The sequence below is a fragment of the Haliotis rufescens genome, unplaced genomic scaffold (assembly GCF_023055435.1).
Source record: "Haliotis rufescens isolate VD_foot unplaced genomic scaffold, xgHalRufe1.0.p SCAF_57, whole genome shotgun sequence".
NCBI lineage: Eukaryota > Metazoa > Mollusca > Gastropoda > Lepetellida > Haliotidae > Haliotis > Haliotis rufescens.
The window spans coordinates 1,537,149-1,549,344 of record NW_025964301.1 but is presented as its reverse complement, the minus strand read 5'-3'; the positions used below and the strand labels follow the sequence as shown (position 1 = coordinate 1,549,344).

General features: G+C 39.5%; 1 protein-coding gene across 1 annotated transcript; it reads left to right on the top strand.

The window, feature by feature from the left end:
• Window positions 1–1,919: 1,919 nt before the first annotated feature.
• LOC124137812 (synaptosomal-associated protein 29-like) lies at window positions 1,920–9,483 on the top strand. Its single transcript, XM_046504267.2, has 3 exons — window positions 1,920–2,172; window positions 3,754–4,144; window positions 4,543–9,483. The coding sequence occupies exons 1-3, from the start codon at window positions 1,939–1,941 to the stop codon at window positions 4,707–4,709; spliced, it is 792 nt and encodes a 263-aa protein (XP_046360223.2). The 5' UTR covers window positions 1,920–1,938; the 3' UTR covers window positions 4,710–9,483.
• Window positions 9,484–12,196: the final 2,713 nt, after the last annotated feature.

Here is a 12,196-nt window from a genome sequence, read left to right as displayed (position 1 = left end):
GCTATATAAGTGCAATAATCTTGGACGCGACGTTAAACCCAATTTCACCTCACCTCACCTTGTCCATTTAGAGCTTCTTCCGACAACCATTGGTTGCAGGGGGCCTAAACTGCCTGGCAACAGAAAGGATACACCTTTGTTTGATGGTGATTAAAATGAAACAAACATGAAATGAGTATACGATGGTGATGTATTTGATATGGGTATCACAGTTATGTTTGGGATATTAAGTTTGCAGTGATTCCGCGACTGTTTTCAGCCTAGTAACGTTTTGATAATGTTTGTAATTGTTTGGTCAGATCCAATTTTCAAGTGTATACTTTCTTTTGCCCGGAGGTTTATTTTCGTACCGAATCCCCAGGGGCTTTACAGTATATGGTTATTAGTTCCTTCATTATTTTTTCTATATTTAAAAAAAAAAAAATTCAAACATTATTCTTTACTTAATAAACTCAAAAGCCCAGACACCGATTTGACTAGTATTCAATCAAACTGGATTTTCAATTTGATGCTATCACCAATAATTAGTGCTTGTTATCAGAATCAGAACCCGATTGTTTCCCTTGATGTGCTTGAGCAGTAGCCATCAGTTAGGATAGATTAGCCCTTTCATCCCCTTTGTGATCCAGCATCCCTTACGATCATAAGAGTTAGGTGCCCCTTTCCAATCAAATGCCCTCACACGATCCTTAGGCTTAGGTTCAAGTCAAGGGTCTATATTTGCCTTTTCATTTCACTTTGTAATATTTCAGCTATAACCATGATAACGATAATAACACAAAACAGTTACAATTTTTACTATAGTACCTGAGGCAGTAAATCAGCGTTAGAAATTTTATGGAAATCTGCACAGCTCCCCCATAATCAGGGCGACTCTTGGACTCAAACCCCGACCATCAGATCCTGTCTAGTCTAAGGGACGCAACTCTGTACAACGAATCGTAGCACCTTAAACGACTGGAGTAAGTAATACAATGTTGTTTTACGCCATAGTCAGATATATATATATCACATCTGAGATTAACATGAGTGAGTGAGTATGTTTTATAGCAATATTCCAACCTTATCACGGCGGGGGACAAGAAATGGGCTTCATACATTTTACCCATGTGGTGAATTGAACCCGGGCCTTCGGTATGACGAGCGAACGCTTTAACCACTGAACTATCCCAACGTCCCAGTTCACAGAGAAAGAGGATCATATGAATTTCAACTGCATCATCTTGTCAGGTGTTCGGGGTTTGCGACCTTCAATTAAATGACTCGTCGGCTCGGAGTCAATATACTGTGTCTGAGTGGGGTATTCATGTTCAACTGCGGCATGGTATCTCAGTGGGCTAGCCCTATAAATCGGCATCAGTCCGGACTAGTACAAGCAGCCACACACACACACACACACACACACACACGTACATTCACGTCGCTATATAAGTGCAATAATCTTGGACGCGACGTTAAACACCATTTCACCATCTAAAGAAGTAAAAGAACACCCGATATTTCACATTACGTGACAGATTAACTATGGTCATCAGAAGGAATCGGGTGTCCTTACTTCTTTGGAGTGGTATATATTAAAAATGAAAAATATATATGTATTATGCTTGCTAGGCACGCATAAGATATTTATATTCCGGATATGATATTTGCGATACAGAAACACACTGGTTAATAATCTCAATTTTTTATCTCTGACTATTTTTTTAAGGTGATCAGTGAAATATTTACAGAAGCATAACTTGATAATAATAAATCTAATATTTACAATGATATGTTGTGTTAGAGTGTCCAGTCTACATATTCGTAAGCCCTTTCGCTTGCATATAAAGTTTCCATTCAAAATTTCCCATGCCTCGTGGCGCAAATGACTCCATTCCGCTTTCGTTTCCTTGTTAAGATTTACATACAACACATCGTCCTTCACCTTCGTATAACAACATGGCTGTGTACCAGAAGAGTTCCAACCCTTTCGAAGATGACGATGATGGGGACATGGCTTTTGGGGGATCTTCGTGGAAAGCAAATCAGCAGAACACGAGCAATGATGCAAATGAAAGACGAGAACAATTAATGCGACAGATTGATGAATCGGAAGCTCGACAACTTGAGAGTACACGACGAGCCCTCGCCAGTATTTACGAATCAGAAGATACCGGAATACAAACTGCTGAGGTTGGTTTGGACCGATTGTGTTCATCAAATACTCGGTAGTGGTTGATAGTTGCTGTTTTATTGTTTTCATTAGATTTGTCTTATGTGTTATGATGGTTAACTGATGAAGGGGTTTGGATAGTAAGACTAAGAGCTTTTAATAGCTCTGAAACATAACGGAAATATCTGCATTGTGGCAATGAGTCATCATGGTCATGGACAAGGTACTTTCGAAATCGTAGCTGAGTATGTTCCGCTTTTACTATCAGACATCTGGTGCAGTGGGGTAGCCCAGTGGTTAAAGCGTTCACTCGTCACACTGAACACCCAGATTCGATTTCTCACATGGGTACAATTTACATGTGTATCATGATGTATGGAGCCTATTTCTGGTGTCCCCCGCCGTGATGTTGCTGGAATATTGCTAAAAGCAGCGTAAAACCATACTCACTCACTCACTACCTGACATCTACTCAGCACTCCTAGTAGCTTCGGTAATGTACTTTACCGTTTGGCACACTTGTTTGGATTTTAATTGAGTAATGCGTTAATCTAATGCGCCAACACTTTACCACAGGGTCAGTTGGTGCTATCACCAATAATTTGTGCTTAGAATTGTTATCAGCGATCAGAATCAGAACCTGATTGTTTCCCTTGATGTGCTTGAGCAGTAGCCATTAGTTAGGATAGATAAGCCCTTTCATCCCCATTCTGATCAAGCACCCCTTACGATCATTAGGGTTAGGTGCCCTTTTCCAATCAAATGCCCTCACACGATCCTTAGGCTTAGGTTCAAGTCAAGGTTCTATTTTTGCCTTTTCATTTCACTTTGTAATGTTTCAGCTATAACCATGATAACGATAATAACACAAAACAGTTACAATTTTTACTACAGTACCTGTGGCAGTAAATCAGCGTTAGAAATTGGCACTAGTCCTATAGTCCTTGACATACTGCCCAATAGTTTAAGGGTTTTGCTATATGTTATCATTATAAGGACTAGTGGGCTAAACATGCTAAAACTGTTAGTTTATATCACTGTAAACTAAACTGATTATTCACTATAGTTATGGTTATATACCTTTACAGACATGACATGTATTTTGCTGATTGATAACACTTAACAGCAACAATTTGCCTGACAGAGGCCATTTGTTTCATAACCTAGATAATCCATGGGTTGAATTATCTTTGGGAGTAAAGCATAATGTCTACAGAGTCAGTTAAGACTATTAAGAGTGATCAGACTTGTCGCTGATCATGTTGTTTGTTTGTTGTTTAACGCCGCACTCAGCAATATTCCAGCTATATGACGGCGGTCTGTAAATGATCGAGTCTGGACCAGACAATCCAGTGATTGACATCATGAGCATCGATCCATGCAATTGGGATCGATGACATGCATCAACCAAGTCAGCGAGCCTGACCATCCAATCCTGTTAGTCGCCTCTTACGACAAGCATAGTCGCATTTTATGGCAAGCATGGGTTGCTCAAGATCTAGATCAGATCAGAATCTTGACAGCTGCAATGAATGAATGTGTAAGTCTAGTATCACACCTGTCTCATTATCATATATTAACCCTTCTGACTTCTGTTTCAGGAGCTGTCTCGTCAGGCAGAGACGCTGAACAACATTGAAAAGAAAACAGATGACGTCAATCGTACCCTCACATCATCTCAGAAGCATCTCAACAATATCAAAAGTGTATTCGGTGGAATCAAGAATTGGTGGAGTGGTAGCAAGGACCCTAACACGTTACCCCTGACAAAGTCAGAACCGAAAGCAAGTCCACTGAAAACGAAAGTCGATACCTACCGAGACTCTCAGGATACCTATTCATCAAAAGGAGTGGATGCTAGTGGTTTCTATGACGACAATGACATTGACAGTCGCTTCATGGCGGGTGCTCGGAATACCGGGGGGCCGAGACAACAGATGGTTCACAGGATTACTAACAGTGCGCAGGAGGATGCGATGGATGAAAACCTGGGTGGGTACACTTTGGGCTGTAACCATGGTAACGATTCACTTGAGTTTGTATAATCCCCATACAAATCTGTAAAATTAAGGTTGTAGGTCTTCAGCAACCCATGTTTGCAGTAACCGGTGGTCGGCTGGACAGGCTTGCTGTCTTGGTTGATGCATGTCATCTTATCCCAAATGTGTGGATCGATGCTCATGATGTCAATCACTGGATTTACTGGTCCAGACTCGATTATTTACAGACCACCATCATATAGCTGGAATGTTGCTGAGTACGGCGTTAAACAACAAACAAACCGAAACCAAATCACTCACTCAGCATGCTCAGTGCATTTCTTCAAGTCTATTTGAAACTTGTTTTGCTTGTGTTGAAGACTCATCATGACATTCACTTGTTACTTCCAGGATTGATGAGTGATGGGATGGCGAGACTGAAGAACTTGGCAATGGATATGGGGGATGAGATTGGGCGCCAAAATGACCAGCTTGACCGCATTAACGTGAAAACTGACCGAGCTTTGCCTCGGCTGGAGAACCAGAACAAACAAATGAAGAAAATCCTGTACAAGTAAAGATCTGTATTAAAATTTTAAGGACAATCAGCTGAAGATGAACATGACAAAGATGTAGATACTTTTATTGATAACAACTTCTTTATTGTCTATCAAAGAACCTTTCTTCCACAAGTGTTACCTTGATCAAGATGTAGATTTAAACTTTAAATCTTTATGTATTTCCTTCTGTTTATCATAACTGTTGGCTTAATCTCTAAAGGTGGCAGTTTGCTGTGTAGAGTTGCTTCCCTTTGGTGTGTCAGAATCCTATGATTGAACTGGTTATTATTCTTGGTTTTCTCATTGATTGTATCAAAGTGGTAAACTGCATCACTTCAGGCTTTCCTCCCTTATCAATCTGACATGCTGTGATATCACTACAAAACTTCAATGCAGCTGTTCATGCAACTCACTCACTAACCCACAACTGCTGCCTTGAGTACATTAACCATGTGTTAACATGCATTACAGATGAAGGGGGACTAGAAATATTATCCATTCTAATCTATCAGAACAATACCCTGATTGGTGAATTTTTGGTAATATTTATAGCAAGGTGGTTCTTTCTTTTATCATGGTCAATAGACAGATCCTGTCAAGTTAATGAGTAAATATCTGTTACAAAATGTAAAAAAATAAAGTACTTTGAGCAAGAAAAAACTGTAGAAAACTGAAGAAAACTGTATTATGTATCATAGTGGCACCAAAGAGTAAGTGTTTATTTTGGTTTTGGTAGAATGGATATAAAAAAATATTGCTTTCGGTGTAAAGTTATTTTAACTGTATGGACTAAATTCAATTTGCAATATCAGTTCTAAAGGTTTCCATGGAAACAGCTCTAACTTATCATGTTATGTCTCTTTCAATCATCATTGTGTGAAATATATTTACGTTCCTCGATATTCATTGTTTGTAGGGGTGGTCGGTTAGCCTAGTGGTTAAAGCGTTCACTTGTCACGCCGAAGACCCGGGTTCGATTCCCTACATGGGTACAATGTGTAAAGCCCATTTCTGGAGTCCCCCCGCCGTGATATTGCTGGAATATTGCTAAAAGCTGCGTAAAACCTTACTCACTCACACTCACCCATTGTTTGTAAGAAATAATGCATCAGTATGGGCCACCTTATTTAACTCATCTACCAGCGACTATGGTTCCTCAGCATGCTCAGTGGCCATCATGGCATTACACAGGACTCATTATTGACTGACTTGTGTCTTGGAAATATGCTGAAAATAAGAACCAAAATGTTCATGCTTACAGTGAGTTATTGATGCTTAATTAAAAATCATATCATTCCAGGGCTCGATTGAAGGAACTTCATTTAACTTGCACCAGGTGCGTGTTGACATGAAAACCAGGTTGCCCCAGACAAAATAAGGTTACACTCTAGTCCTATAAATTTATCAAGATGAAACGTATATGCATAAACTGAATAAGTACATCTCAGATGTCTGATGACTGTCATGATTTCACATAAATGTTACTGTAAAATGTAATAGGATGTGTACACAATCTTGAAGTACCCACAGTTTGATGATGTCAGGCCCCAAAAAGGATGACAAATTACACATAACACAGGGATTAGTGATGTGGTATGGTACTGAAAGTTTAGAGGTATTCACTGTGTTCAAGGATCGTTGTTGATGGAAAAAAAAGGGTAGTCAGACATAAATTTGAATTGTTTTAACATGCACTTGGTAGAAATGTAGAAATAAATATTATTTTGCACTTTACAATAATAGGTTGAACTATATAGCTTTATATAGCTAAATCGAGCCCTGCATTCTCATTTTAAAAAGGTGAGGTCGGGTAGCCAAGTGGTATAAGTGATAGACAAGTTGCAGGATCAGTTTCTGATACCTCCCACTAGGATATGGCTAGACTGTGGCTTAGATCATTCAACCCTGCTCACTCCCTCGTTTAATTTCAAAGTACTCGGCTTTGAAAACATCATAGTTGTCTGTATTGTGGTTCTAGAAAGGTAAGATGTATGTATTTATGTATATAGAGAGATGAGTTGTATATATCACTGATATATTGTACATGTTGTATGTTTGTTTGATATGTTTTGATATGATATGTTTTGGTTCTGAGGATATATTTGCAATCTAAGCCAATAAACATATAGGGCAAAACTTGTTTGTTAATTCATTGAAAGATGCAGATGATGTAAGTTTACCATGTTTACGAAATAAGTGGAATATGTTACTATGGTAACTGGATGCACAGACAAGCAGCTTAGTAAAACTAAACATGATTGAGTGAACTGTCATGAGAGATAGCTAGCAAGTAGGGCTGGGTCAAGTCGAAATTTACTACTTGGGTACCCACCGACCTAAACGAACATTTAGTCCATGAAATCTTATATTACACAATACCCTTCTCGACTCTGAAATTAAAAAAATTCCCGGTGCTGATTTCATGCGGGAATAGAGCTAACTAGAGCTGGCTAGACTTGCTTTTGTATCCATATGTAGATCGTTGTTCTATCCATACAATAAATATATTACAGTCATGGTGCATGGACTACCACCGCCCTATCACCTGACCTTACCCGTGTAGCTCTCAAGGGATGGGTACAAAATGTCCGATTGGGAACAGTTTGACCGTAGCCCTGGCAAAATGTATTTAGATACATGTATAAAACGATCTAGCTGGTCATGCATACACTGAAATTGACTGGTTTTTTCTGTATTCATACATATAAAAGTCAGAAATGTGAACATTAGTGACTTGTAGTGTAACCATAGAGTTCTAGATCATTTTTGTCATTAACAATATATAGCAAGACAAACCACAGGTCCGGATAGTCCTGTGGGTACCAGGGTTCTACTCAGTACCAACCCCACCCAAGTACCCGAGTTTTCCGTCCTAGCCCTACTAGCAAGCCGTTATCATAACATGTATAATGCTTTCTAAATGAATTAAAATAAAAAGCATACTGTTTTTTGGCAGGGAGACAAGACCGTTTAGTCTGTATAATTGCTCAAAGCTTGTTGTTTCCTGGTCATGAACATCAGGTAAATTTATTATTCTCATGTTTTGTAGGAGTAGAATTATTCATCAGATATGTTCAGTAAATCAGAGTGAGTTGGGTTTAATGCCGCTTTTAACAGTATTCCTGTTATATCACAGTGTGTTCGCTTAATGTAGGAGGAAAGCCCGAAGTGATGCAGGTCTCAGATGTTTACCACTTTGGTGAAACCCACGAGCACGGGTATGGTGCTGACAAACCAAGAAACATAATCGGGGTGAACCGGGATTCAAACCCACAATCATAGGTTTCTGGCGTGCCCAAGGGATGCAACTCTGCACAGCAAATAGGGGCGCCTTAGACAACTGGGCCACCTGTGCCCCCTGTACCATATCAAATTCAACTGACTGCATTTGTGTTCTTTATGAATAGTTGTTCTTTAATAATACTTCTTTCAATCTCATTTATTACTGAGCTAGATAATTTTAGGCTCACATGAACTTGATGATCCAGCATATGATTAGCTACGGTCATAATTAGACATGTTAGAAAATTATAAATTAGTAGACTGATCACCAACATTCCAAGTTATTGTTTTTGTCTACATTCTATACCGATTGTTCCTTTTCATGTGTAGAAAGTACATTGTGTCCGATAGTTTCATCAAGAAGGAACTGAAGCCGTCCTGTATTTGTTCTGCTTTCGTTCAGGATACCAGGCTAGTGTTGTATTTTTGTATGCCCTCACATGAGAGGGTTTACTGACTTTGTAAGTCTATTGCTACCATGGTGGCATTAAGGTTTAACATATTTCAGCTTTAGGTTCTACGTGAACCAGATATGTCCCATTGTTTCTTGAAACTTATCACTACTTGTACTTCGACCATGTCTAGTCACTCGTATTTGGATGTATTTGTCACATTGTATGCCACATTTTCCTTGTACCATGTGTACTATTTATCACACGTCCATTGTTGTATATAGGCGAGGTTTCGCTGGGACAACATTATGATTTCATGTTATCAGTGTGGAAATAGCAAAGTTGTGGACTTGCTCCTGGACAAGTAAACATTTAAAATTTCACTTGTCCAGCATATTGAGAAAAAATTATTTTTATCCTAAATGATTTTTTAGAGCCGATTTTTATTTTGAAGAGTCAGTTTTTGTATCTCCATGGTTTTCCTGACATTGTCAATGAAGTCATCCATTGCTATAAAAGAATTGGCAAATTTTGACTAAAGGTTTTGACTTTCAGGTTGGTTGTGTACAACTGAAGCTGATTCTTTTGTTTTTCCAACGTAACAAGTCGGTCAAGTTGGGTAATGATTTTCCACACCTCGAGTATGTATGTATGTAGGATTATCGGTATGTGTATGGTTTGTTCTTCAAGTAACAAGAGGGGCGGTCGGGTGGCCTAGTGGTTAAAGTGTTCGCTCGTCACGCCAAAGACCCGGGTTTGATTCCTGACATGGGTACAATGTGTGAAACCCATTTCTGGTGTCCCCCGTCGTGATATTGCTAAAAGCAGCGTAAACCATACTCACTCACTCGAGTAACAAGGTGATGTGAGCGGGGCCTGATTCATTATGGTCAATTGTAACATTTATTGCTCAGGAGATTTATTTAGGACAATAATCTCAACCCTGACAACTTTTACAAATATAATAGAATGGATCTGGCATCACGCATACATCAGCTACATGGTGTAAGTGTTTACCTTCTGTGTTATTTTTCCTCAAATCTCATGAACAACAAAGACCCTGGTGGAACATGGTGTCTTTGGACTTGTTTTACACAGGAATAAATGTGATTCCCCAAGCAACTTTGTTTTGTCATTAAGAATATTGTATTGTTACCTTTAGCCTGCTGAATTGTTTTCACACCTCTTGGCCCTGCCTGTTGGATTACTTTTAGCATAGGGCACTGTAAAGAGGGTGGGTGATTTCAACCAAGTCAGCGAGCCTGACCGTCCGATCCTTTTTGTTGCTACTTACGACAAGCAGGGTTGCTGAAGACCTATTCTAACCCGGAAATATTCACAGATCGGTTGATTATGTTTATGTATGTCATCCTACTGTGATATCACGAGTCTATCTGGTCCAGATTTGATTATTTGCAGGCTGCCATCATATGCATTGCTTCCTTAAACAAGCTTTGATGTTCCTGGTCTCATGTGTTAACATTTGCCTGTTGTTGTTTAATGCTGCGTTCAACAATCTTCCACCTATATCAGCTTTTGTTTTATAATCAAATCTGGACCAGACAATCAAATGAGTGATATTGTGAGCAACTGTCCACATCGTCGGGGAACAGTGATATACAATCAACCAAACCTGACAATCCAATCCATTAAGTCGCCTCTTACGAACAGCATAGGTTGCTGGGGACCTATTCTAACCCAGAATTCCCACAGGGAGACCAGCATAGGTTGCAGAGGACCGATTCTAACCCAGAATTCCCACAGGGAGACCAGCATAGGTTGCTGGGGACCTATTCTAACCCAGAATTCCCACAGGGAGACCAGCATAGGTTGCAGAGGACCTATTCTTACCCAGGATCCCCATGAGGAGACCAGCATAGGGGCCCGTGAAGATCCGGAGTAGAATTGGTCTTCAGCAACCCATGCTTGCCGTAAAAGGCGACTAACAGGATCGGGGGGTCAGGTTCCCTGACTTGGTTGATGCATGTCATCGATCCCAATTGCGTGGATCGATGCTCATGTTGTCAATCACTGGATTGTCTGGTCCAGATTTGATTACTTACAGACCACTGTCATATAGCTGGAATATTGCTGAGTGCGGCGTTAAACAACAATCAAACAAATAACCAAACCAGCATAGGTTGCTGGGGGCCTATTCTAACCCGGAATCCCCATGAGGAGACCAGCATAGGTTGCTGGGGGCCTATTCTAACCCAGAACCCCCATGAGGAGACCAGCATAGGTTGATGGGGGCCTATTCTAACCCAGAACCCCCATGAGGAGACCAGCATAGGTTGATGGGGGCCTATTCTAACCCGTAATCCCCATGAGGAGACCAGCATAGGTTGATGGGGACCTATTCTAACCTGGAATCCCCACAGGGAGACCAGCATAGGTTGATGGGGACCTTTTCTAACCCAGAATTCCCATAGGTGTTTCATTAGTAGTCTGGCAGGGAGTCCTCTATGTTATCCAGACCAGCAATACACCCGCCATATTGTGGCACCTAGGCATGATAACACACAATTGGCCAACTCACACTTTAATTATTATAACAAGACCTGCCTCAAATTCACCACAGGTGAACCATATTTTCCATTGCAGGAACAAGGTTGTTCCTTTCATAATGTGACCAATGACTGTATCACCAGAAATAAGAAGTTTATTTTCCACTGAAAATAATAACGAGTGTACATACATCAACACATTCTGCAAAATATTAAATTAATGTTACATATATCTTCAGCATGAATAGTTAGCGATATGTGACAATTATCCTGATATCTACACGATTGTTCTGACCAAAAGCAACAGTGGCTGTTATGATCCTCTCTTGGTAAGGTGTAAATAAAACCATACACACACACACGCAGGTACAGAAATCACTTCAGCTGTAATATACTAATCATCATAATGAATATAAATATCTATCTAAAGGATTTTAAAAAAATCCAATATATTTTGGCAAAATATGTACCAGTATACACATCACTAAAGCTAAATCACGTTCAACCATGTCAGAAATGCATTAAAATGACAAATATTAAATATGAAATTATCTTTAACTTCATTAATCATGTTAAGACTAGTGTTGCTTTCAGTCAGAAGCTTGAAAAACATAAAAGGTGGGATGAAACGTTTATTTAAAAAAAGGGATGCAGTATGACAACAATTTAATAAGCATGGTAAGGGCCCTGCTTTACAGCAGTTTTGGCCCTTTACCTGCATAATCAAATTCATGTCACACAGTATTCATTAAAACCATTGCACTTGTGAATTACTTGTCCATATTGTATTTACATATATTTACCTGGATGCACAATGAAAGCTTGGAGATTACACAAATGAATATTTACACAAAAATTACAGATGATTAGAATTTGAATACAAACAATACTGACGACAGGGACCGAAGCTAATACAGAGTGAGTGAGGTAAGTCAATCTAATACAGAATAAGTCGATAACAAGTAGAGATGGGACGATACACCGATGCATCGCGATATTTAACTTCCCGATAAAAGTATCAATCACAGTCGCACACTAAGTAAAAAATATCGATTCATACCTTAAATGTTTACTTTAATGGTGTTACACCAAACACTAATTAATAGTGAAAATAAGTTCTGAAAAAGTTAATATTTTCATCCATTGCGCCATACTTGACACTGCCTACTGTAAATCATCAGAGTGCCAGGTATTTGACCCTGTCTATGAAGAAGATGGCTTACGCACCACAGACAAGAGAACATGCAAGTATTGTGATACATATCGGATCGTGTACAAGGTATCGTGATACGTATCGGATCGTGTACAAGGTATCGTGATACGT